The following is a 27833-nucleotide window of genomic DNA, read 5'->3' as shown; positions in this document are numbered from 1 at the left end:
GAGTGCGGCCGCGGTGTTCTCCTGTGTGGCGTCCGGGCAGCGATCCTCTCCGGGAAGACTGGGTCCGTTATGGCCGTGAGAGAGTGGTAAGCCCCCCACCCTCAGCCCCTGGGCTCCGCGGGAGAGGCAGCCCGGGACTCCTTCTTGTCCGGGCAGTGGGGAATGCAATCATGTTCACACCTTGACCATTGTCTTCTTCTGTGGAACCCAAACTTGGTAAATTTGCCTCTGACCTTCACCTTGGGACGGAAATCTCCCCTTCCAGAAGCGAGGCGTGGGCAGGCACCTGGGCTTGGCGGGGGCGGAGGAGGCGGCCCTCCACCGAGGAGATTGCCCTTCCTTCCAGTCTGTGAAAAAGCCGGGTCCACTTTCCTGAAGGCAGTTTGAGACGCAGGGCTCTAGCTGTTGGGCAGCACTTTAAAAATTACCCAGAAATGGGTGTCCAGGGGAATTCCCAGAGTAGGGGGACTCTGGACTCAGGACACGGGTCCTGGACGTTCCTGGAGGAAGAGCTTCAGCGCTGTCAGGAAAGACAGAGATTGATTTAGGAAACCAAGGAGTACAAACTCAAGGGAGAATGCGGGCCATCTGGAAAGTGGGACTCGTTTGGAGGTTCCCAACTCTTGAAGGAAACTTGGTGAGCCATGGGTATGGGAAGGTGTGTAAAGATGACATCAATCCCAGGATCTCAAGATGGTTTATGACACTCTAGTCATTCTCAGGATGCTCTGGCTTAGGTGGTCTCTCCATTATCTTAACTGATAGATAAAGGTTGGAATATCCCCTAAATTACAGATTTCTTAAAATATTCTTAACCTGAAAACTTCTTTTAATATATTTATTGGTGGGCTAATTAGCAGTGCACACGATTATTTTCATAAGTGGGTGAACTAGCAGTAATCTTAAGATTTACAGATTTCCCCGAAATTTGGGAGTAACAGATCTGGGAGAGAGACTGTCTTGGGGAATGACATACCTGGAAAAGTATGCAATATTTCTGAATTAAAATTTTATTTCCATGTCCTTCATGTCTCCTTCCTACCATTTTTTCCTTTTTCTCTCGGACTTCTATCATACTGTAATCCATAGGGCATTACAGCAAAACTGTCTCCAAGGTACAGTTATTAAATTTTGTATGTCAGCCTCTAAGGGCAAACTTCCAACTTTGAATATCGTAGAACTCTGCGAAATGAAATGTTTCTGTAGGATTTGTCTGATCATAGAGTTCCTTATTACAATCAGTTTTTCCTCAGTTACAATTTGGATATGAAACCATTTTTCTGGACCATATTTTAGCCTACCTTGCAAAACACTTCATATTCAAAGGAAACACCTGTTAAGTTAAAGTGATTATCTTTAATTTTTGGTATGTTAATGTATGCAGAGATGTCAACATTTTGGGTAAAAATCAACTCTCAGTGACAAATAGTGCCAAACAAAACAAAACTGGAAAATATGCTTCCTTGTTTTACACATTTGAAAAATTTGCTGAGTAAACCTTTGCTCACAGTGTACTTCTCTTAATTTTATTTACTTGTTTATTTGTTATTTATTTCTTGAAGTACTAGGATTTGAGCCCAGGGGTTCTTTACCACTGAGCTACATCCCCAGCCCTTGTTATTTTAAGATAGGGTCACTAAGTTGCTAAGGCTGCCCTTGAACTTTGTGATCCTCCTGCCTCAGCCTCCGGAGAGGCAGAGATTACAAAACTGCACCACAGTGCCTGGCTACTTCCCTTAATTTTAATAATGATGGTAAAGTATTCTATTCAGGTATTCATGCTAGTTTGAGTGTGTGCAATCTTGGAAGGTATGCAGGAAAGGTCTTTTTTTTTTTTTTTTTTTTTTTTCTTACTATGTAGGCATTGTAATTGCTTTCTCAGTGACTTAATCTGATTTAGCATTTCTGTGCTGAGGGTGTTCTTACATGCCTTGGGTTCTTGTTTAGAGTTAATGAATAATGAAAACATTCCTAGTGCATGAGTAATAAATTGGTTTGGGTTCCGGTTAGAGAAAGAGGAATATTAGGTAGATAGTCACAGTAGACAGAACTGAGCAAAGTATCCTCATCTGAGAATCATAAGTGGGAAATCAGATAGAGGTTATGTGGAAGCTGAAGAAGTTTAGGACACTTCATCTTGGACTTGGGATGGGATCCCAGAGAACAAGTAGGGAAAATGCTAGAGCAAATGATATTCTAGCGAGTAACAAGAGGTACCATGAATCAAGGGCCTCCAGACACCTGGTCCGCATTTAAATATATACCAGCAGATAGTTTATGCCATTGTAAGTTTTTCATAATAGATAAGAACATGAATTTTTAGAATGAAGCATGTTATTCTAGCTGTGAGATATCCTGAGAAAGTTAATTGCCTGTCTGGGCTTTAGTTTCCTCATCTTTTTTTTTTTTAAAGGCAAGAATGTAGGGTGATAATAATAGTATTGCCTCACTGTGTTGTCCTAAGAATTGTGTGAGAGTGCATCGTGTGGCTTGGCTCATAAGAAGAACCCAGTGAATATTGCTTTTTGTTGTTATTACCGTCATCATCATCATCATCATCATTGTGAAATAAATAAATTGGATTTATATATAAAAGGAACATGCCCATCCAAAGAGACCAAATAGATGATTCCTATCAAAAGCACTGAAGACAAAAATGAGGATTCCATCAACAGGACCCAGATGCTTTCTTCTCTGTTGTGAATTTCCCATCCCCAGCTCATCTTAACGAACCACTGATATGCCTCTCTCATAGGTTAAATTATCTAACACTTCATACAACTAGAAAACTACAGTGTGTGCTTTTTGGTGCTTTTCACTGAAATGTGAAATTTGTCCATGTTATTTGTATCAAGTTAAAATGTTTTATAACTTATTCCTATAAATAGATAACATTTTCTTATTCATTCATCTCTTGATTGACATTTGAGTTTTTGAATGGTTTCCCAGTTTGTTGTTATTATGTATAGTGACACAGTTCTCATGGAATTCTAGTTAGTTCTCACAGAGGTATTATTGAAGAGTAAAACTGGCCTATCTGCACTTTGGCTTCCTGTCACTGTCTGATCTCTGTCCCTCACATGAGCTGCTGCTGTGATACCAACTGCCAAAAAGCCCTCACCAGAGGATGAATTTTGGACTATCAACCTCCAAAACTGTGAGCCTCTTGTCCTTACATATTACCCAGCCTCAGGTATTTTGTAATAGCATTGGAAAACAGACCACTTCAATACTTCAAATTCAACCTCTATAAAACAGTGTCATTATCTTTTTTTTTTTTTTTTCCTTTTGTACCTGGGATTGGAGCACCTAACCACTGAGTTACATCTTCAGCCCTTTTTTGTTTTGAAACAGGGTCTTGCTAAGTTACTGAGGCTGGCCTCAGCCTCTTGTTAGACCAGGATGCAAAGAAAAGACCACTGACTCCAATTAAAATCAAATTAAAGCAAGCTTATTATTTCAACCAGCTGGACTGCCTCTCCCAACAATAATCGCGGGAACAGGACAACACTGCAGCTTTCTTGCAGCCCAGCTTTATAGCCCAGAAAGTTACACAAAAGGGAGGCAGGTTACAGATAACAAAACTCTGAGGAGCATAACACAAAGGCTAGTTTACATTTTTGCTGGCCCCGACATCAGAATTTATGAAGGTCATTATAGCCTCAGAGAGGGTCGTTATCTGGCCAGGGAAGGCCAAGATTTATGAGGCATCACTAAAGTTTCAGAGAGAGCTGCTATCTGGTCAGAGAGCCAGGCACGGGTGAGTTCAAGGCACGGGCAGGCATTCCAAGCTAGTTCAGAATTTACAGTAAAGCCGAATTAGCTTTTCATGGCTTTGTGGCGAGATGGCTCCCAATTTTAAGAGGCAATGAGGCTGGGATTACAGGCATGCAGCACCAAGCCTGGCTACTGCGGTAGTTGCTATCTTTATCCCTTCTAACCTGTGTTCTCTCTCGTCCTCCCTGTCTAGAGGCATGCAACTGATCAGTCACTCAAGTAAGAAATATTATTCTTTTCCTATTTCTTCCTTCCTTCAGTCAATTAGCTGGACTAGTTGCAAACTCTTGACACCATCCTGTTTTTACCTTTCATTGTCTCTAATCTAGACCATACAACTACAATACTACAGTGTGTACTTTTTGGTGTTCTGGTGCTTAGCTATATTCCAGTTTCTGAGCACCTTCCACATCCCAGACTTAATGCTAAAAATTAGGAACTAAAAACCTAAATAATACACATTAAAAATGAAATTTCCTTGAAATAATTATTTAATCATCAACAGAAAAAATTTATAAACAAAACAGCTTTGTTTTTAAAATTGTTCCAGAGCAGTGTTTTAAAACTTAACTATCTATACAGTTAGTTGAGGATTTTTTTTTTTCTTTTTTGAAACCAGGGATTGAACCCAAGGGCACTTAATAACTCAGCCATATATATATATATATATAAAATTTAGAAACAGGGTCTTCCTCTAAGTTGCCAGGACTGGTTTTGAACTAAAGATCGTCCGGCCTTAGCCTCCCAAGGCACTGGGATTACAGGCATGCACCACCATGCCTGGCTCAGGTGGGGATCTTAAGTAAATAAATAAATGGGTTTAGTAAGTGTAAGGAAGAGCCCAAAATTCAGCCTTTTTTCTTATCTTCAGGTGTGTGTGTATGTGTGTGTGTGTGTACACGTGCGCATTAAGAATTGAACCCAGGGCCCTAAGCAAGCTAGGCAAGCTCTCTACAACTGAGCTTTACCCCCAGCCTGCATCTTCATTTCCTTCTTTCCTTTTTTTTTTTTTTTTTTTTTTTTTGGTGTTGAGGATTGAACCCAGGGCCTGTGCACACTAGGCCAGCACTCTACTACCAAGCTGCACTCCCTGCCCTGGGCTGATCTTCCCCCTAAACCTATCGTGGCTATCTTTTTTTTCCCCTTAGTTTAGGCAGTGCTGTTCTTTTAGTTGCTTCTGCCAAAAGTTTTTATAATCACACTTGTTGCTTCTTTCACAGTTCACATTCCATCTATTAGCAAATCACACTGGTGACATATTTTCTTTTGGACAGTATCAGACATAGAACCCAGGATTGTTCTACCACTGAGCTCCACACCCAACCATTTTTATTTTGAGAAGGGTCTCACTAGATTGCTGAGGCTGACCTCAAACTGGCAATCCTTCTGAGATGGCCTCTTGAGTTCCTGGGATTATAGGCCACCATGCCCAGTAAAGAATACTATCTTGAAATACTATCTTGAGTACTTTCTTGAAATACTATCAAGAATACTATCTTGACATTCAATATTTTAATATTTTGGTTAATGAGGTCTAGAAAAGTAAAAGCTGTTTTGTTATAAATTGTTTCTGTTGATGATTAAATAATACAACTATTTAAAGGAAATTTCATTTTTAATGTGTATTATTCAGGTGGTTAGTACCTAATTTTTAGCACTAAGTCTGGGATTGGAAGGTGTTCAGAAACTGATATAGCCAAGGGCCTATAATCCCAGAAACTTGGGAGGCTGACACAGAAGGAATGTAAGTCTGAGTCCAACCTGGGCAATTTAGTAAGACTCTTATCTCGAAATAAAAAAGAAAAAGGGCTGGAGATGTGGGTCAGTGGCAGAGCACTCCTATGTTCCATCCCCAATACCGTGGGGTGGGGGAGAAAACTGCAGGGTAGATAGATGGTTGTGCTTCTGTTGGTAACCTCCCCCTTTATCTATACCTGGACAGAGAAACAGATGAATGATAGTCTTTTCCATCTGTCAAGGTGCTATGCCTATCATAATGTGTTGGAAGATGTTTATACTGAATTTCTCCTGCCAGTAAATATTGTTCTTTTCCTCAAGAAGTGGAACTAGGGCTGGGGTTGTGGCTCAGAGGTAGAGCGCTCGCCTAGCATGCTTGGCACTGGGTTCAATCCTCAGCACCACATGAAAATAAAATAAAGATGTCATGTCTGCCTATAACTAAAAAAATGAATATTTTAAAAAAGTAGGAGCTGGGGTTGTGGCTCAGTGGTAGAGCACTAGCCTAGCACATGCGAGGCCCTGGGTTCGATTCTCGGCACCACATACAAATAAATAAAGATATTATGTCCATCTACAACTAAAAAATAAATATTAAAAAAAAATGGAACTAAGCTAGCCTCAGCAACTTAGCAAAGCCCTGTTTCAAATCAAAAAACATAAAGGGCTGGGGCCCCTTAATCACCCCGGGTTCTAACGTGAGAGCATTTGTGTAACTAGCCTCTGCTTAAAATACCTCAGAATCTGTATACACATAGAAGTAAGTAACAAGACATGATGTGGATCAATTAGCTATTTTCTCTAGAAAACAACTGACCATCAATGCAAAAGATTGTTGTAATCCAGAAGGAAGAGATTATTATTTTTACTCCAAAATATCTCAGTCATTTTGGGGCGGGCAGGGTGGCGCTACTAGGGATTGAATCCAGGCATGTTTTACCACTGAGCTTTATCTCCAGCCCTTTTTGGGGAGGGTATCAGAGGTTGAATTCAGGGGCACTGAGCCACATCCCCAGCCCTATTTCGTACTTTTTATTTAGAGACAGGGTCTCACTGAGCTGCTTAGCACCTTGCTGTTGCTAAGGCTGGCTTTGAACTCATGATCCTTCTTCCTCAGCCTCCTGAGCCACTGGGATTGCAGGCATGTGCCACCAGGCCCAGCTCACACTACATTTTTTTTTTAATATTTATTTTTTAGTTGTACACAATACCTTTATTTTGTTTATTTTTATGTGGTGCTGAGGATCGAACCATCGGCCTCACATGTGCTAGGAGAGCGCTCTACCACTAAGCCACAACCCCAGCCTTTTGCACTACATTTTTCAAGAAACAAGTTAGCCTCATTCAAATATGCAGTCTGAATCATTGTGTTCTTTCAAAACTAAACGTTTGTTGATTATTAAGATTTGTATTTTCCTTTCGTTTTCTGGGGGTTTTTTATTGTTTTTTTTTTTTGGGGGGGGGGTATCAGGGATTGAACTCAGGGGCACTCAACCGATGAGCCAAATCCCCAGCCCTATTTTGTATTTTATTTAGAGACAGGGTCTCTCTGAGTTGTTTAGCACCTCACTTTTGCTGAGGCTGGCTTTGAACTCTCAATCCTGATCCTGCCTCAACCTCCAGAACCACTGGGATTACAGGCATGGGCCACCACGTCCTTGCTTATCTGCATTTATTTCTATAACATTCATCCAGCAGATACTACTAACTTTATTGGACAAAATAATAATAAGGGGCTGGGGTTGTGGCTCAGTGGTAGAGCACTCGCCTAACATGCGCAAGGCCCTGGGTTCGATCCTCAGTACCACATAAAAATAAATAAATAAGAAGGTATTGTGTACAACTAAAACTAAAAAATACATATTAAAAAATAATAATAATAAGGTTTAGAAAGTCAAAATAATAAGTTTATTTAATGGCAATCCTGTGATTTCAGTAGACCTATTCCTATTTATACCTGAAAGTGCTCATTAATACTTAAAAACAATTTTCTTCCAAGTGACTGGTCTTGGCGTGCCTCCTGTAGTTGACCATAGCGTTCAGCATATCATTTCCTCAAGAAGCAGCAAAGCAGGAGATGATCACCTGCTTGCTGACATGTGGCAGTGCTGGTGGGACAGACTTGGCCTTCCTGGGATGTATATCTGAGGTTAGAGACCAGCAGGACTTGAAGGTCAAATTCATACTGTCGCTTTAGCCTCTGGCCTTGGGCAGGTCACCCTGGACAGCTGGATGAGCCCCATGCTTGAGAGAAGAACTGGAAGGTAGAGAATGGACTCTAGTTAAAGTAGAGTGGAAATAAGGGGAGAGGATGGTTTTATATCCCCTCCTAAATTCCCTTTTCCTTTGCTTCTCATGCTTTTTGGCTCTTCAAGTGCCTGCCATGAGAGGAGCCCGGGCTTCCCCTGCAATAAAATGCTCCTTCTCAGTGAGTAGGTACTTTCCTGGAAGGACTGGTGAGCATCCGACAGGTACGACCACATGGGGCACAGGTTTGCTTACCTGTAGACACCAGGCTGCCCACTGACAGCAGCACTGACAAGTAGTAAAGTTCAGGGGTTGTTTTTTCCTGTATTTGAGAACAGAAGAGCACTGTGAGGAATATTTTGTCTTTTAATCAGAACACTATTAAAAATAAGACACTGGGGTGTAGCTCAGTGATAGAGCACCGTGGGTTTGATCCCCGGTACCATCAAAAAGAAAAAAAGAAAGAACATTTTTAAAAAATTGCTTGTAGAATTTTTCTTTTTCTTTTTTTGGTGGTGGTGGTGGGTGCTGGGGATGGAACCCAGGGCCTTGTGCATGCTAAGCCTGCTCTGTACCACTGAGCTACACCCTCAGCCTTTTATAAAATGTTTTTAACCTTCCCAGAAAAATGTTTTAACTGTGACATGTCTAATTAGGAATTCCATTTCTACATATCTTTATTTTTGTTGTAAATAGAAAATAAATATTGAAGACTAATGGCACATTGTTTATAGCCAAACTTTCAGATTAAGATGAGCCTTTAGAAAGTCAGTATTTAAAAACATACACAGTCTGATGCCAAAATTGTTAACACCATGGTACAGACTCCTTCACTGAAGGATCCTGCACCAAATACACAAAGCATCCTCTTCAGTGCTCGTGGGACTGGTTCCATCTGCAGAAGCAGCACAGTAAGACCTAAAAGGGAGGGGACAGCATTGGCTTACCAGGTTAATCACCTCAGAATCATATTCTTGAGTGCACATGTAAATATAATTTGCAGTTGACGTTTTATTGTTGTTTTTGTGGTACTAGGGATGAAACCCAGGGTCTCATGAAAGCGCTTGGCAAGTGTTTTTCCAAAGAGCCACCTCCCCAACCCAAATCTAAATTGCTTCCCTACTATGCTCTTATGGAACAGAAATGTATAAAATCTAGCTAGACTAAGGTTTTCCTTTGATATGTGCAATGCCAATAATAATAACTGACTTTGGTTTCTTTATTTTATTTTATTTTTAAGTGATTCTTCTCAATTAAACTTTACATCAAAACTATGGTGCAACTATTTCTATCACCAATTTATAAATAATCAAAGGGAGTCTCAAAGAGATTTAAGTAACTCATCATTGATTATAGAGTGAATATTTGAACTGACCTCTAAAACCCTTCCCCATTATACTGTACTGCCTCTTGTGGAGTTGTAAAAACTCTCTTCTAGGCCTACAACAATAAATACTTTATTTTTAAAAATTTCAACATAGAATTTCAGTGCTGGGGATGGAACTCAGGGCTCTGCATATGCTGAGCACGCATGCCACCAATGAGATACACCCTCAGCTCCTCCGCCGTTCATTACCCTTATATGTTTCCACAAAGGAAAGTATAGTGAAATCTATGGATTACAATATTCCTAAAACCTCACATTTCAGAGATAAGCTCTTTACGTTTTTGTTTTGTTATGCTGGGAATAAAACCCAGGACCTTGAGTAGGCTAGGCAAGAGCTCTACCACTGAGTTATAGCCTCAGCCATTCAGTGATGCTTTTTTGCTTCAAGTTGTCAATGACCCTATTTCCCTAACCAGTATAATCTCTTTCTTTCTTTCTTTCTTTCTTTTTTTTTTTTTTTTTTTTTTTTTTTTTTTTTTTTGTGTGTGTGTGTGTGTGTGTTTCTAGGGGTTGAACCCTGGGTCTTACGCATTCCCACAAGCACTCTACTCCTGATGTACTTCCCCAGCTGTATTTATCTGTTTGTTTTTGAGACAGTGTCACAATAAATTGCCCATGCTGGCCTCAAACTCACCATCCTCCTGCCTCAGCCTCCCAGTCACTGGGATTATAGGCATGCCACTACCACACATCCAGTCCCTCTATCGTGTCTTGCTTAATAACCATTTATTTAGTGAATAACTAAATCTGGTACTTTAGTACTATAACCTTAAAGAATTTTACAACTTAAAGCATTTGTATTAGACTAAATACAAACTTATTAGGTTTCATAGTCAAAAATTTTGTACAGCTGCAAGAGGTTCAAGGGAATGTTTAAAATTTTCTGGTCACCTGAACTTTAAATGTGAATTATTTTCTTAATATCCAGTCTGTGAGCCTGAAAAGCAGAAAACCCTATTTTAGCCATTTTTTTTTTTTTTTTTTTTTTTTGTGTGTGTGTGTGTGTGTTTTAAGAGAGAGAGAGAGAATTTCAATATTCATTTTTCAGGTTTTTTTTGGCAGACACAACATCTTTGTTTGTATGTGGTGCTGAGGATCGAACCTGGGCCACACACATGTCAGGCGAGCGCGCTACCGCTTGAGCCACATCCCCAGCCCTTATCTTAGCCATTTGTGTTCTAGCAGTGTCTAGCGAATAGGAGAAATCTAGTGAGTGGTGGGCAGCTGACTGCACACTTACCAATTGTGAAGAAAGTAAAGATGATGTTACCCACCAGGTTGGTCAAGAGAGGTTGACTGCAGTATCGAGATGATCTGGGCCTAGAATTCAATAATGTGGTTGACATGGAATTCATGACGTATTATAAGAAATCCTCTAAGCACTACACAGAAGGCACCAACCCTTTATTTTTATTCCTCTCTTTTTCTTTTTTTTTTTTTTTCTTTTTTGGTACTGGGGATTGAACTCAGGGACACTCAACCACTGAGCCACATCTCCAGGCCTATTTTGTTTTTTATTTAGAAGCAGAGTCACACTGAATTGCTCACTTTTTTGCTGAGGCTGGCTTTGAACCTGTGATCCTCCTGTCTCGGCCTCCCAAGCCGTAATCCTTGATTCCTAATCTTAATTCTGGTGCTAAGTTTCATCTTGGCTCTAGGAAACTCACTTCTCTTTTTAGAACTTGGTTAATAGTGACAGTTACCAATAGTCTAAATCAGTGAACAAATGTTTACCACTTTTCTAATTCATTCTAATTTGATATTTGTGGAAATTCCAACCTTGTAAAGAAACATACCTTCTTGCACATGAATCCTCTGTCCTGAGACTTGGTTGATTTGAGTTAGGCTACTTACAACCAGCTCTGAAGCTTTCCCTCCTCAACTGAATTCTCAGTTTTCATATTTTTTATAATTTCACATTTTTAGGATTGCAGTTTTTTATTTTAAACGTATCAAGTTGTATTTGCCTCATTTGCTCAGTGATGAAATTATTAACTGGCTGTTTGTCTTTTTTCTTGGTGGGGAGTGCTGGGGATTGAGCCTGAGGTGCTTTACCACTGAATTACATCTCCAGCACTTTTTATTTTATTTATTTTATTTATTTATTTTTTTTTTTTGAGACAGAGTTTCACTAAAATTCTCAGGCTGGCCTCAAACTTGCAGGCCTCCTGACTCAGCCTCCCACATTGCTGGGATTATAGGCGCGTACCACCACACCCAGCCTGATTTGGTTGTTTCTGCCAAGTGTGATTTTCACCATAGAATCTGAAATAACATATCAAATCTTAATCTGGTTGAGTGTACCCATGTAGTCCTCAGCCCTGCAGACATTAGCTGATGCCAGACTGTTGGGACTGGTCTCTAGGGAATTCATAAATAACACTGGCATCCTCATTCTCTCCCATTTAATGGCTTCTTATACTAGAAGAAGTAAGGGTTGATCAACTAGTCTGCTCAAATCCCAGCTATCCTTGTTGTGTGGAGATTTTTAACTTTTCAAAGAGGTGAATGGTGACTGCCGTGGATAATAGAGGCAGAGACAATGGGGCAGGCTGCAGTTAAACATGTTGCAGGAATCAGAGACAACACCCAGACCGCCTCCCCAGGTAAGCACTGTGTGCTGAGCTGCAGGTGGAACTTACCTTAGCAGAACGTAGAACTGGAGAACCAGAGAGGTGATGCCAAACAAGAACACTGTCACCTTGCTGCAGGGTACACAGTGGGTAACATTTTTACCTTGTCTGGTAATAAAATGACTTCAAGCAAATGCAGGTTCTATTTCATAATAATCAAACCATAGAGATGAAGTTTGAAATGTAGCAAGGATGAATTGAGGTCCATTCCATTAGAATAACATTATATCTAATAATTCTCCAATAAGAATATGAATAATAGTTATTATAACCCTTAAATAGTATTATTAATACAAAAGAAAATTCATAATATAAAAATATTCATAATAGGTGGATAAATGTATCAAATATTTTTATGTATTGTTATTTAATATGCACAAAATTAACTCAAAAATTCTATGAGTTAAGAACTATAAGTCTTGGGCTGGGGGTGTGGCTTAAGTGGTAGCACAGGGTGCTGAGTTCCATCCTTAGCATCACATAAAAAATAAAATAAAGATATTGTTGTGGGCTGGGGATGTGGCTCAAGTGGTAACACACTCGCCTGGCATGCATGTGGCTCGGGTTCCATCCTCAGCACCACATGCAAACACAAAAGATGTTTTGTCTGCCGAAAAAAACTAAAAAAAAAAAATTAAATAAATAAAGATGTTGTGTCCACTGAAAACTGAAAAATAAATATTAAAAAAATCTCTCTCTCGGGGCTGGGATGTGGCTCAAGCGGTAGTGCGCTCGCCTGGCATGCGTGCGGCCCGGGTTCCATCCTCAGCACCACATACAAAGATGTTGTGTCCGCCAAAAAAAAAAAAAAACTAAAAAAAACTAAATAAATATTAAAAATTCTCTGTCTCTCTCTCTCTCTCTCTCTAAAAAAAAATTCTTTTTCTCTCTTTCTTCTCTCTCTCTCTTAAAAAAAAAAGAACTATAGGTCTTGCCGAGTGTGGTGGTACACACCTATAATCCCAGGGACTAGGGAGGCTGAGACAGGAGTTCAAAGCCAGCCTCAGCAAGAGCGAGGCACTAAGCAACTCAGTGAGACCCTGTCTCTAAATAAAATACAAGATAGGGCTGGGATGTGGCTCAGTGGCTGAACACCCCTGAGTTCAATCCTCGGTACTAAAAAAAAAAAAGAAAACTATAGGTCTCCATCCTTTTCTTTCTTATTAGTTCCCAGGCTGATTTCCAACTCTAGGGCTCAGGAGATCCTCCCAATTCAGCCTCCCAGATAGCCAGGACTACAGATGTATGCTGCTGTACCCAGCTTGGGTCCCCATTTTATAAATGAGGAAACCAAGATGGAAAGTTTTGAGTGACTTGTCCAGTGACAGACAGCAAGTAGTAGTGATACAAATAGAATCTGAACCTAGGTCTGGGACTGTCAGCCACACCTCTGCCAGCTCTGCCTTGTGCCAGATGATTTGCATTATCGGGCAATAATAAACCTAATTAGCCCACCTGCCACAGCCACACATCGAAGTGACTGTCACTGCTCAAAACGTTTCTGAAATTCTTTTCACTTTATATGTATGGATTCTGTGGTGTACATATAAGTAAATCTTCCTTCTTAAGAAATAGTCCAGGGCTGGGGAGGTGGCTCAAGCGGTAGCGTGCTCGCCTGGCATGCGTGCGGCCCGTGTTCGATCCTCAGCACCACATACAAAGATGTTGTGTCCGCCAAAAACTAAAAAATAAATATTAAAATTCTCTCTCTCTCTTTAAAAAAAAGAAATAGTCCAGGGGCTAGGGTTGTGACTCAGTGATAGAGCACTTGCCTGGCTCATGCAAGCCTCTGGGTTCGATCCTCAGCACCACATAAAAATAAATAAACAAAATAAAGGTATTGTGTCCAACTACAATTAAAAGATAAATATTTTTAAAAAAGAAATATTCCATCTCTTTTCTTCACCATAAACTGTATTCTTTTTGCTTCTTTACTAATTGGGTTTAACACTGAATGACTTCAGGGTGTTTATAGAAAGAAAGCAAATCTATCTTTCAAGTGAATTAACTCAAAAGAATGTACAATTTACCCAGCTCCTTGGGAGACTGAGGCAGGAGGATTACAAGTTTGAAGCCCGCTTTGGCAATTTAGCAAGACCCTGTCTCAAAATAAAAGTGGCTGGGGTGTAGCTCAGTGGTAAAGCTTTGCCTAGCATGTGCACAGCCCTGGGTTAATTCCCCAATACTACAAAGAAAAAAAAAAAAAGAATATAAAACTTCAAAATATACCTCCACGGGGCTGGGGTTGTGGCTCAGCGGTAGAGCACTCGCCTCGCATGTGCAAGACCCTGGGTTCAATCCTCAGCACCACATAAAAATAAATAAGTGAAATAAAGGTATTAAAAAATATATATATATATATACTTCCACTATTATGTAAAATTGTAGTGAACCAATAAAAATGACCTTATAAAAAACAAAATATACCTCCAAGATATTTAAAGCAACCATAGCTTTGTTTTTTGTTTTGTTTGGTTTTTTTGGTACCAGGGATTGAACTCAGGGGCACTTAACCACTGAGCCATCACATTCCCAATCCCTTTTTGTATTTTATTTAGAGATAGGGCCTCACTGAGTTGCTTAGGGCCTCAATAAGTTGCTGAGGTTGGCTTTGAATTCACAATCCTCCTGCCTTAGCCTCCTGAGCCACTAGGATTACAGGTGTGCACCACCACACCTGGCTAACCATAGCATTGTTGGAATAAGAATATAGATATATGCTTAAATTTTTGGTGTGTTTTGTTTTTTGGTGGTGCTGGGGATAGAACCCAGGGCCTTGGGCATGCAAGACAAGCACTCTACCTACTGAGCTATGTCCCCAGCCCCTTAAATTTACTATTTTGAAAGAAATACTATTCTTTTATGGTTGTAAATCTTGAGAGATGATCAAGTCAATCATACTATTCAACAATTGGCTAACATGAGTTTAATTATACTGAGCATCTGAAAATGTGACAAAGGAAAGCCATAGGGTTACCAATTTATTTATTTATTTATTTATTTATTTATTTTTTGGACTGGGGATTAAACCTGGGGCACTTTAACACTGAACCACATCCCAATCCCTTTTATTTTGATATAGGATCTCACTAAATTACTTAGGGCCTTGCTAAATTGCTGAGGCTAGGAACTTGTGATCCTCCTGCCTCAGCCTCCAGAGGAACTGGGATTACAGGCTGCACAACCAAGACCAGCGCTGTTTTCTTTGAAAGAGTTGATGTTTTAAAAACTGTTTATAAAATGTTTTAATGTTCACACCTCAATGTTTTTAAAACTTGAAAAGATCAATGATTTAAAAATTAAAAGTAAGTTTTAGTTAAACTTCAAGATTGCCTCAGAAGAAATGAACTCTACTCTGTTTCAGTGGGAAGGGAGGGACACTTACAGTCTGAGCTGATGCGATCTGGGCAGCCAGCAGTGCGAGTAGTAGGCTGTGTGGGCCAAACAGAAGTGAATCATGGTGACCCTGGCCCTGGAGCACCTGGAGCAAGGAAGGATGATCAAGAACAATTCCCACCAGGCTTTCAAACTACTTCTGTTCGTCACCTGACATTGCAGGACAGACTGCTCTGGCAGGAGCACACTCTGACTTAACTCTTCTGTGACTTTGAAGGTCTAGAGTCCAGTCTGAGCTCAGGCTGGCTGGGTTCACAGTGAACTAATGAAACTGCTGGGTATTCAAAACCAATCAAGAGTGTGTTGACAAGGGACAAGACAGCTTCCTTTATGCTGAAAGATCATCTTCCCGCTGCCCCTCCCCATCCCCCAGGCAGAATCTGAAACCTGAACTCCTCCCTCAGGACACAGAGGGGCTCAGGGCTTTGTTCATCTCTGGCTCTGAAGTCAGTTTCAGGACCACAGGCAGCTCCCCTGAGCCCCCACATCATGCTCTCAGCCTTACCGTCTTCCCACTTACTCTCCCTTGGGGAGCAGGCCTGAAACCTGACATGGGCAGGTCCAGGACTACACCAGGTATCAGCTGTCCTGGAGAGCAGGCGCAGTGGCTTCCCTGCAGGGCCCAGGGTACTGTGGGAAGGATGCCTTCACCACCACTATAATGCAGAAGGTAGTTTGTATGGGAATTGGATGGGGATGGGGATAGGGATAGGGATGACAGGGTTGGGTATAGCCCCAAGTGAACCCTGGTATTATCCTTTGGTATGGTCACTGAAGGGGGAGCATTTAAATTCTTCTTACCTATTAGCTCATTTTTTTCCCATACTGGGAATTGAACATAGGGGTGTGCTCTACCAGTCAGCCACCCTCAGGTCTTCTTTTGCTAAGGCTGGCTGGGGTCATGGCTCAGTGGTAGAGCGCTTACCTAGCATGTTTGAGGCACTGGGTTCGATTGTCAGCATCACATATAAATAAATAAAGATCCCTCAACAATAAGTTTTGTTGTTTTGGTTCTGGGAATTGAACCCAGGACCTTGTGCAAGCAAGGCAAGCATTCTACCAACTGAGCTATGTCCCCAGCCCTAATAAAATGTTTTATAAAAATTGCTGAGGTTGGGCTGGGGATGTGGCTCAAGTGGTAGTGCGCTCACCTGGCATGCACGCTGTGCTGGGTTCGATCCCCAGCACCACATACAAATAAAGATGTTGTGTCCGCCGAAAACTAAAAAATAAATATTACAAAATTCTCTCTCTCTCTCTCTCTCTGTCTCAAAAAAAAAAAAAAAATTGCTGAGGTTGGCCTGGAACTTGCAGTCCTCCTGCTTCAGCCTCCCAAGTTACTGGGATTATGGGCATGCACCACCAAGCCCAGTTTATGTTTTGAGATAGGGTCTTGCTAAAATGCAGAGACTGGCCTTGAATTTGTGATCCTCGTGTCTTAGCCTCCCAAGTTCTTGGGATTATAGGCATGTACACCACTGCGCCCAGCTGAACTCATTCCTTAATGCCATGCTGACCATTCTGACTGTTCTTTCCTTTATTTCCTATGCACAATTAGCACTGTCCCTGTGATCCCTATCATTAAGCCTTTTTTTTTTTTTTTTGAGATGGTGGTCTCATCATGTTGCACAGGCTGGCATTGAACTGCTGGGCACTGGAGATGGCCTCAGATCTCTTTCTTAATTCTTACCCCATAGATTTACTTAAATGAAGCTGTGCTTACTTTGTAGCCGATCTTTCTCTCTTGTTTTGCTCTTCTAATCAGTCCTGCCTCATCACCATCATCAGTATTATTCTTTCCTCAAAGTCTTCAGCTTGCATCCATTTTAACAAGGTGGTACAGGCAATATGCTGAGCACTTGGCCATGTATTATCCTGAGAAATAATCTTCAGGGTTGGGGCAGAGCTCAGCGGTAGAACTTAGCATGCTGAGGCCCTGGGTTCCACCCCCAGCACCACAAAATAAAAACTTACTCAAAATAACTGAAGTTGCTTCTGTCTCTATCTTCGTTTTACAGTTGAGAAAACTGAAAGAGGTAATTGAATCAAGGTCACACAAATAAGAGGTCTATTTATTTCTTTAAGTACTAGCGATTGAACTCAAGGGATCTTTACCATAGAGCTACATCCCAGCCTTTGTATTTTTTGAGACAGGGTCTCAGTAAGTCTCTCAAGTTCTTGCTAAATTGCTGAAGCTGACCCTGAACTTGGTATTCCTCCTGCCTCAGCCTCCCAAAATCTCTGGGATTACAGGTGTGCATCACCACACCAGCTGCTTTTGGGTTCTTGAGATGAGAGGCCGCCACTTTCCCTGTCTCAAGCCTGAGGCAGCCATTGTAAAACTTTTCAGCTTCTATGATCCTCTGAGAAAATCTGATCAATCTCTCCTCCTAATTATATATGTTCTTTGGTTCTGTTTCTCTGGAGATTCCTGCCAATACAGGAAATCTGGGAGAGAGTAGCAAGGGATTATGAGAACTAATCCTCACAGATCTTAGGAGGATGTCATTAGGAACTCTGTAATTTTGATAACTTGAGAAATAGCATCAGAAGCTCACAATGTAGAATTATGGTAGAATCTAGCAGGAGAAATAACTGAAAAGGTGAGGCACCTGGGGGAGGGGATTGAATGGTGGTTGGTTTTCATCGTGGGCCTTTTCCATGTTATGGTTTCTATAGGTGGACAAGTTTGGTAAAATTGTATTACAGTTTTGTTTTTTGTTTTTCCAGTGTTGGGGATCAAACTCAGGGCCTCATGCATGCTAGGCAAGCACTCCACCACTGAGCTACTTCCTCACCACCTCAACTTTTATTTTATTTTATTTTTGGCAGTTCTGGAGATCAAAGCCAGGCCTGCATATGCTAGGAAAGTGCTCCACCAGGAAATGCACTCCATCCCCAATACTTTAAATCAGATATCTAGCATGACTTCATTAGGGTTTAAGAAGGATTGAATAGAATGATGTAACAAAGATATATGTAGATTATAAATCTCACTCCATGCAAAATGATAATGTTGGGCTGGGGCTATAGCTCAGTGATAGAGTGCCTGCCTCACACGTGTGGCGCTGGGTTCCATCCTCAGCACCAAATAAATAAATAAAAATATCACGTCCATCTACAACTAAAAAGAAAATTTTTAAAAAATGATAATGTCATGATCATGTTGACAAAGAGATGAAAATACTGTTTTTAAAGTCAGGTGTTAGGATTTATATTTGTTAGATGACAATATCCTCTCAGTTAACGATAACCACAATAACACAATCACAAAACTTGAGTGGCATCCATCAAAAATATTGATTTTTGCTTGTGAGTGGGGTCAGCTCGTGGTTACTGACCTGAGCCGGGTTTGGCTGATTCCACCTGGACTTGCTGCCTGTCTGCTAAAATTGGTTGGGTTTGGCTGGCCTAGGACGGCTGCAGTCACATACTGCATGTTTGGCTGTCCATCTGCTGGGACACCAGCACTCTTCCTCGAGTTCCACCACACTCCAGCAGGCTCGCTTGGGCTACTTTTCATGGCTGGGTGGCAGTTCTGAAAACAGAAGGGTTCGATGCCTCTACTATGGTTTGAATGTGGTACTCAGTCTCCCAAAAGTTCATGTGCTGGAAGCTTGGTCTCCAATGTGGCAATGTGAAGGTGGTGGAACCTTTAAAATGTGGGCCCTAGTGGAAGGTAATTAGGTCATGGTGGTCCCTGAGGTGACTTCTCAAGAGAACAGATTGTTATAAAGTAAAGTCAACACTATACAACACTTTATATGTTCTTAGTTCCTTCTGCATGTGCCTGGTTCCCTTTCTGCTTCTCTGCCACCTTGTGATACAACCTGGGACCCTCAGTAGGAAGTCAGCATCATGTTCTTGGAACTCCTGAATTTCTTTTCTTTATAAAGCACCCGCTTCTACTGTTTCATTATAGCAACAGGAAATGGACTAAGACAGCCTGTGAGGCTTAGGCTCAGAGCTGGCACCCTATCACTACTGCCCACATTCTTTTGGGCAAAACAAATCACAAAGAATAGAGAAGGAGATTCCCTCCCTTTATGATAGGAGCTACATATTTATGTTAAAAAGGAGGAGTGGGGAAATAATGCCAATTGTGCAATTCATTTAGCATAATCATTGTAGCCAAATATTGTTGTCCATCTGTTTGAAATGATCACATGGATTTATTGATTTATTTATTAATGATCACATAACTGGATTTATTTTCTTTTTCCTTTGTAGACAACAAGGAAGATGTCAGAGTTTTCCATTTAGAGCACCGACTTCAAGTTCTTACCATGGACAAATCAGAGAAAACTGAAGTGGTTCTTGTTGCTTGTGGATCATTTAATCCAATCACCAACATGCACCTCAGATTATTTGAGCTGGCCAAGGATTACCTGAATGGAACAGGTAGGAACAGTAACCAAAAGCAATATAAGTGTTGGCTTGGTGACACATGCCTATAATCCTAGCAGCGTAGGAGGCTAAGGCAGAGGATCAAAGTTTGCCAGTCTCAGCAACTTAGCAAGGCCCTGGGGAGACTCTGTCTCAAAACAAAAAATAAAAAGTGCTGGGGATATGGCTCAGTGGTTAAGCACCCCTGGGCTCAATCCTCAGTACAAAAATAGAAAAGCAATTTAAGGCTAAAGAACCACTTGATTGGGTCTCTGTCAGTGTGAACAATTAATCAACAAGGTACAAACATGCTCCCTACTCACTTGCACAGAGACTTAGCCAAAAAAGGGTGAGGAGCTGAATGTAGTGGTGTGTGCATATAGTCCCAGCATTAGTTCACAACCAGCCTGAGCGCACAGCAAGACTGCCTCAAAACAAACACAAAAGCAGGTAAGGTATGTCCATGGAATCTACGCATCTGGCTACTAGCCTATAGAATAAAAATTCAGTTTTATGTATTTAGAGCTCAGTAGAAGCAACAATGATCCTCAGAATGCAAGTTTCATCCAGGTATGATGGTACCCACCTGTGGACCCAGCTGTTTAGTAGGTTGAGGCAAGATAGATCACTTGAGCCTGGAAATTCAAGACCAGCCTGGGCCACAAATAGCAAGACCTCATCTCAAAACAAACAATAACAACAACAAAAAAAACCCCTAGGACTGGGGTTGTGGCTCAGTGGTAGAGTACTTGCCTAGCACGGTGAGGCACTGAGTTTGATTCTCAACACCACATATAATTAATTAATTAAAGGTCCATCGACAACTAAAAAAAAATATTAAAAAAAAAAAAACAACCACTTGAGCTTTTTTGTTCCCTTATGAAAAAAAGAAACAAAACCTTGCTTTCATTACGGTTATATAATTCCATTTTATCCAGGGATTCATTTTATAACAGGTTTACATCATGCACATAAAAACTGTATCTTTTCCTCAGGGAAACAGAAGGTTTGAGTCGTATAAGGTGAGGACTAGGTAAGAATTTGCTGTCTGGAGGTGAAACCCCACCTAATTGGACTCTTTGTTCTGTTCTGCTCTGTTTTGTTTTGTGGTGCTAGGGATGGAACCCAGGGCCTCATACATGCTAGGCAGATGCTCTACTACTGAGCTATACCCCAGCCATCAAGCTGAGCTGTGGTTTCATTCTGCTGCTTCTCTATAGTTCCAAATGCTTTTTCTTTTTTTTTTTTTAATTAATTTTTATTGTTGGCTGTTCAAAACATTACATAGTTCTTGATATATCATATTTCACACTTTGATTCAAGTGGGATATGATCTCCCATTTTTACCCCATATACAGATTGCAGAATCACATCAGTTACACATCCATTGATTTACATATTGCCATACTAGTGTCTGTTGTATTCTGCTGCCTTTCCTATCCTCTACTATCCCCCCTCCCCCCCTCCCCTCTTCTCTCTCTACCCCCTCTACTGTAATTCATTTCTCCCCCTTATATTTTTTTTTCCCTTTCCCCTCACTTCCTCTTATATGTAATTTTGTATATCCCTGAGGGTCTCCTTCCATTTCCATGCAATTTCCCTTCTCTCTCCCTTTCCCTCCCACCTCTCATCCCTGTTTAATGTTAATCTTCTTCTCATGCTCTTCGTCCCTACTCTGTTCTTAGTTACTCTCCTTATATCAAAGAAGACATTTGGCATTTGTTTTTAAGGGATTGGCTAGCTTCACTTAGCATAATCTGCTCTAATGCCATCCATTTCCCTGCAAATTCTATGATTTTGTCATTTTTTAATGCAGAGTAATACTCCATTGTGTATAAATGCCACATTTTTTTTATCCATTCATCTATTGAAGGGCATCTAGGTTGGTTCCACAGTCTTGCTATTGTGAATTGTGCTGCTCTTTTTTTTTTAATATTTTATATGTATGGACCTTTATTTTATTCATTTATTTATATGTGGTGCCAAGGATCGAACCCAGTGCCTCACACATGCTAGGCAAGCACTCTACCACTGAGCCACAGACTCAGCTCCCAAATGTTTTTTCTAAAATAAAAATTTAATCGTATCATGCCCATGTTGAAGCTCTAATTTACATAAAGGCTTCAGGATCAGCCTAACGTGTTCATAAACAACACACAAATAAAGGGTGGCCATCAAGTATGAATATTATTTTACGTATATTATAATGCAGAATCAAGAAATCACTTGTGCTGGGCATGGTGGCATGTACCTGTAATCCCCGTGACTTGGGAAGCTAAAGGAGGAGGATCACAAGTTCAAAGCCAGCCTCATTAATTTAGTGAGGCCCTAAGCAACTTAGGGAGACCCTGTCTCAAAATAAAAAAATAAAAAGGACTGAGGATCCACCTCCTTGGTAAAGTGTCCCTGGGTTCAATCCCTAGTACAAGAGGAAAAAGAGAGAGAAATCATTTGTTATGATTATTCACTTATGTTTCCATACTTTATGGTCACCATGTTTATGCTCTAAGAGATAAATTATGTTATAAAAGAGCATGTATATGAAATAAAATGCTCACCTCTCATGTCTCTGGAGGTAACCACTGTTAATAGTTTAAAAATACATTCTTTCAGCCAAATGTGGTGGTGCATACCTGTAATCCCAGTGACGCAGGAGGATCACAAGTTGGAGCCAGCCTCAGCAACTAAGCAAGACCCTGAGTAATTTAGGGAGACCTTGCCTCAAAATGAAAAATAAAAAGAGCTGTGGGGTATAGCTCAGTGGTAAAGTGCCCCTGGATTCAGTCCCTAATACCAAAAATAAAATTCACCCTTCAATCATTTTTCTGTAGTTTTACATGCAAATATTCGTATATACACACATTTTATTGTGTTGCATAAATCAAGCAATTTTCTGTTAGATGCACATGGGTGGATGGATGTTTAACCTTAATTAATTCCAATAATCTCAGAACCAAAATTAAAAATTACATATATTTTGCCCCTCACACTGAAAAAAGTTTTTAAACTCAATAATGTCCAGTATTAGAGATTGGGGAGAAACGGTCTGCATACACTCTAGGAGGACAATGCAAATCCATTAAAGCTTTTTGCAAGGTAATTTGGCAATACCAATCAAATTGTAAACTGTACAGGCCAGGCGCTGTGGCACATACCTATAATCTCAGCAGCTTGGGAGGCTGAGGCAGGAAGATTACGAGTTCAAAGCCAGCCTCAGCAAAAGTGAGGCAGTAAGCAACTCAGCGAGACCCTGTCTCTAAAACACAAAGTAGGGCTGGGGATGGTCTCAGTGGTTGAGTGCCCCTGAGTTCAACACCCCCATACCATCATCAAGATGAAAAAATCAAGGAGTATCCGTTCTGGTGATGGTTGCTTGTGCTTAATGCTGTGGAACTATGCATTTAAAGTTGTTAAATGGTAAGTTTTATGTATGTATATTTTACCATAGTTTCAATCAATTAACAAATCTAAATCACTGTTGTTTTTTTTTTTTTAAAAAAAGAAAGAGAATCTGTGATTGCAAAAGTAATATTGATCTGGGTGCAGTGACACATGCCTATAACCCCAGCTACTGGAGAGACTGAGATAGGAAGATTGCAAGTTTGAGGCCTCAGCAACTTAGTGAGACCCTGTCTCAAAATAAGGAAGGGTCTGGGGATGTGACTCAGTGATAGAACACTCCTGGGTTCAATCCTCAGTACTAAAACCAAAATCAAAAAGGGAGCTGGGATGTAGCTCAGTGGTAGAGTGCTTGCCTAGCATGTGGAAGGTCCTGGGTTCAATCAATCCAGTTCCACAAAATAAATAAATACATAAAAATCATAATATTTTCTGTGCATGAAATTTCTTATTCCTAATTTCCAAACTAACTCTTTATCCAGGAAAATATAGAGTTATCAAAGGCATAATTTCTCCTGTTGGTGATGCATATAAGAAGAAAGGGCTCATCCCTGCCCACCACCGAATCATCATGGCAGAACTTGCCACCAAAACTTCCAACTGGGTGGAGGTGGACACGTGGGAAAGTCTTCAGAAGGAGTGGACAGAGACTGTTAAGGTGCTGAGGTAGTAATACTAAAATTAACCTTATCATTTCTGTGCCTTCTTTTTGCCATGTTTCAATACTGTCTTACATCTGAATGTACAGATTTGCAAAGCTGTTGCCAGAGCTGGAAAGACATGGCTGCGCCATTTCCATGGAAGGGCACCACAGGCTATAGAACACAGCACAGAGGTTGGGTGTTCCTTAGCCTTTGTGTCTGTCGTCGTGGTTTAAGATGTCCCCGTGTTTGGTACCCTGCAATATTTGTCAGGAAATTGAGGCAGTCTGCCTGGCCTGTCTGAGCCTCAGGTCAGAAAGGCAGAGTTGCAGAAGGATATTGCTGTCATCTGTCTTCAGGATGAGAGAGAAACAGGGCTTCAGGATGAGGAGCTATAGGTGATGCTTGCTCAGGGACATGGGAATACCACAGACCTCTGTGCTAATACTTTTAAAACTTCCACTTAAGGGTTCAGAAGCCAGAGTAAGTAATATCTAATTATTTCTTTGATTATCTTGAAGGCAAATTTAAAAAGCTTTCTGAAAAAACTTTCTGTTCTTAGAGTTCTGAGCCTTCTGGTTATTGATAGTATTGGTGGGGAGGTGGGTCAGAGTAAGAAATAGAGGCCACTCTGATTACTAAAGTGAAGGGGAGTTTAGGTGCTCAGGCACAAGTGTTTAGAAGAGCTGGAAGAGTGGATGCCACCGTATGTTTCAAGGTCCTGCCCCCTCAGTTGCTGTGGGAGATCAGGAAATCAATTCTGCTCCTGCTGCCACTTCTGCGGCCGTTAAGCTGCCTCAAGCTCCAGGCGCTGGGGACTGGACAGTGGAGTGTGGAGTCCACAGCCATGCACACACTGCAAGAGGCTACTTGTCAGGCTGCTCAGCCCCAGAGTAATAATAATCCCTGCCTCCCAGGTCTCTCTCGAGAGTCTCATCATGAAACCCAGTCACATCAGAAGCTGCTGTGAGGCCCTCTGGGCAGTGTGCTTAGGGCAGAGCTGAGCCCTGAGCTGGCAGATGGTGTCCAGCAGGAACTTACCAGGAGGACTCACTTTTCAAGCTTGGCAGGGAAAAGTCTCCTCTGCTTGTTGGCAAAAAATTCTGTAATCAGAGACCAGGCTCTGAACCTAGTCCTACCCATCCCTCTCTGGCTCTGTGGTAACCTTTTACATATTCAGTTCAGCTGTTCAGGAGGAAAGGGATTTAAGAGCACAACGGCCCCTCAGTGAGTCCCACAATGTGGCTCCTGGACCTGAGGTAATGGTACAGCGTGGTAAGGTGGTGGCACCCTCTTCCCACCCCGAATGGGATGTGCACACATCTGCCTGTGTGTCTTCCTGTGGGGCCTCTGGCCCTTGCCCCTCCAGGTCCTTATCCCTGGCGTTGTGGTTCTAGGTCAGTCGTTGGTGGTCAGAAGTGTGGGTCTGAACCAGACTACTGGGTTCAAGTGCTGTCTCTGCTATGTACAAGCCCAAAGACTGTGGGCAAAACTAGTGAGCTCCCCTCTTAATGGGGATGACAAATGATTCTGATAAAAAGGGGAGAGTCATCCCACTTCTTTGTGACAATCAAAACATTCATTCAATCAAATTGTTGTCAAGCCGGTGCAGTGGCTCATGCCTTTAATCCCAGAGGCTCAGGAAACTGAGGCAGGAGGATCATGAATTCAAAGCCAGTCTCAGCAAAAGGGAGGTGCTAAACAACTCAGTGAGACCCTATCTCTAAATAAAATACTAAATATAAGGTTGGAATTGTGGCTCAGTGGTTGAGTGCCCTTGAGTTCAATCCCTGGTACCCCCAAAAAAGTTATCAAATACCTCCTATGTTCCAGGGATTCTGCCACAAAGAGAGTTGCATCCCTAAGCCTCCATCTTCCCATTCATTGTGGGGATGATGATATTTATGATATGGGAATGGAGAAGATTTAATCAGACAATTCACACAGAGGTTCTACTGTGATGCGTGGCATAATAAATAATTCATGTTGACTCCTGCTGCTGTGGCACAGACACAAAAAATGATGATAAACACCATTTGTGTTTTCCTAGGATTGACCTTGTACTGGCCATCCTAACTGGTGGGGTACTGAGAGTACCAGTGATGAAACATTTTGAATATCACCCCATTTTACCATTAGGTCAGAGACTTAAGCATCTTCAAAGGGACAGTATTTCAGTGGAGCATCATAAGAAAGCAGGAAATACTATTTTATGATGTTTTATAGACACCATCAAGAGAAGCTAGAGGCTGGCAACTGTGACCACAGGCAGAACTCACCTGTGGTTGAAAGGTCTGGACGGAAGAGGAAGTGCTTGGAACAAAGACAGGATTCTAGTCAGAAGAAATCCCTAGAGCCCAAAACAAAAGGTTCGTAAGTTCCACCAGCACTCCAAAGAGACCAAGACTAGAATAATTCAGATTCCAGGGCTGAGCAGCCGCCCTTGGGATTTCACATCTGGTGCCCAGAAGGTGACCCTGTTGGCTTCATGAAGGAAGAGAGAGTGAAAGGTGCTCTGTGCTTACTTCTCCTGCAGTGCACTTTAGCTTTTGAGGTGTCCGGGATCATTTTTGGAAATCTGAATCTTATAAAAATTGAACTCTCTTTCCTGAAAAACACATACGTACAGTCATTGTAACCGTGGGGGGTTATTGGAGAAGCCAACTCTGAAACTCTGCTTCATTCTTCCTCCCAGGTGTGCCAGAGGTGAAATTGCTGTGTGGGGCAGATTTACTAGAGTCCTTCGGTGTGCCCAATTTGTGGAAGAGTGAGGACATCACCCGAATCGTGGCAGACTATGGGCTGGTATGTGTCACTCGGGATGGAAGTGATGCTCAAAAATTCATCTATGAGTCCGATGTGCTGTGGAAACACCAGAGCAACATTCACCTGGTGAACGAGTGGATCAACAACGACATCTCGTCCACAAAGATCCGGAGAGCCCTCCGAAGGGGCCAGAGCATTCGCTACTTGGTACCAGATCTGGTTCAAGAATACATTGAAAAGCATGATTTGTACAGTTCTGAGAGCGAAGACAGGAATGTTGGGGTTATCCTGGCTCCCTTGCAGAGAAACACTGCAGAGGCGAAGTCATAGAAATGCTTCAGCTTGACAGTTTGGATCACTCTTCTGGAGATTTTAAACAATCTGGTGTTGTAACTCAGGAAAGAAATCTTTATCCTGTGTCATAAACAAAATTTTAAAAATCTGATAAAAGTCACTTGGAAATTAAAATTAGATTTATTTTTTCTTTTTATCAGAGTGGCTAAGATGAATGTTTTTAATAAGGCCTTAAAAAAAAAAAAAGAATGTACAAATCCCTTTATTTTTAAGAGACTAGTAGTTCACTAAAACCTGAAGAAATATTAATGAAACTAACTCCAAATAAGTACCACACAAGAGAAAATAAAGTGTGAAAAGCAATTGTCCACTCCAGATTCTGATTCTAGCCGGGTACTGCTTAAGAGGCTGAGGCAGGAGGATCACTTGAGCCCAGAGTTCAAGACCAACCTGGCAACACAGCCAGATCCTGACTCAAAACAAAAGAGAATCAACCCCCACCAAGCCTAACTTTAGTTATGAAAGGAACTGACATTTTATATATGCCTATTGTAGGGCTCTCCACCAGGATGGACAAGGGAAGGAATTCTTCATCTTATTTATTTATTTATTAATTTTTTTTTTTAAGTACTGGGAATTTAACCCAGGAGCCCTCTACCACTGAGCTACACTGCCAGTCCTTTTTGTTTTATTTTTATTTATTTTTTTTTTAATTTTTTTTTTTTTTAGTTGTAGATTGTCACAATGTCTTTGTTTTTATGTGGTGCATAAAAATATTTTTATGGATAAGGATCGAACCCAGGGCCTCATGCGTTTGAGGCAAGTGCTCTACCTTTGAGCTACAACCCCAGCCCATTTTTTTGTTTTATTTTTGATAAGAGGGTCTCTAAATTGCTGAAGCTGGCCTTGAATTTGTGATCTTCCTGCCTCGGCCTCTTGAGTTGCTGAGATTACAGGCATATGCTACTGTGCCAAGCCCCAGAGAGAGCTTCTTATGGTTTGTTAAAATTGTTCTACAATAGAAACAGGATCATGGTTAAATTCCCAACAAAAATAGAATAATTTACTTTTTTGTAATTTATATTTATTACCTATACCACTCCAGATGAAGGTTTATAATTCTTCTTCAGAAAAAAAAAATACTTATAATTGTGCAATTGTTTAGTCAGA

The 27833-nt window shown here is 41.1% G+C and overlaps 1 protein-coding gene across 2 annotated transcripts; it reads left to right on the top strand.

Moving 5' to 3' along the window:
• Nmnat1 (nicotinamide nucleotide adenylyltransferase 1) lies at positions 1–26837 on the top strand. 2 transcript variants are annotated; one of them, XM_076861338.2, is made up of 5 exons: positions 1–86; positions 19408–19578; positions 23445–23628; positions 25830–25972; positions 26299–26837. In XM_076861338.2, the coding sequence occupies exons 2-5, from the start codon at positions 19464–19466 to the stop codon at positions 26697–26699; spliced, it is 843 nt and encodes a 280-aa protein (XP_076717453.2). In that variant the 5' UTR covers positions 1–86; positions 19408–19463; the 3' UTR covers positions 26700–26837. The 2 variants fall into 2 exon arrangements, with proteins under 2 accessions (XP_076717453.2, XP_076717454.2); XM_076861339.2 differs by lacking the exon at positions 1–86 and adding an exon at positions 107–216.
• Positions 26838–27833: the final 996 nt, after the last annotated feature.

The sequence above is a fragment of the Callospermophilus lateralis genome, chromosome 7 (assembly GCF_048772815.1).
Source record: "Callospermophilus lateralis isolate mCalLat2 chromosome 7, mCalLat2.hap1, whole genome shotgun sequence".
NCBI classification, from domain to species: domain Eukaryota; kingdom Metazoa; phylum Chordata; class Mammalia; order Rodentia; family Sciuridae; genus Callospermophilus; species Callospermophilus lateralis.
Note: the sequence above shows the minus strand (reverse complement) of the source record. Positions and strands in the feature narration are given on the sequence as shown.

Bases quoted from the DNA above. Each gene is read 5' to 3' on its own strand.
- Nmnat1 (XM_076861338.2), top strand. From the start codon at position 19,464: ATGGACAAATCAGAGAAAACTGAAGTGGTTCTTGTTGCTTGTGGATCA. The intron at 19,579-23,444 runs GTAGGAACAGTA...CTCTTTATCCAG, and splicing joins GGATTACCTGAATGGAACAG to GAAAATATAGAGTTATCAAA. The intron at 23,629-25,829 runs GTAGTAATACTA...GATGTTTTATAG, and splicing joins GAGACTGTTAAGGTGCTGAG to ACACCATCAAGAGAAGCTAG.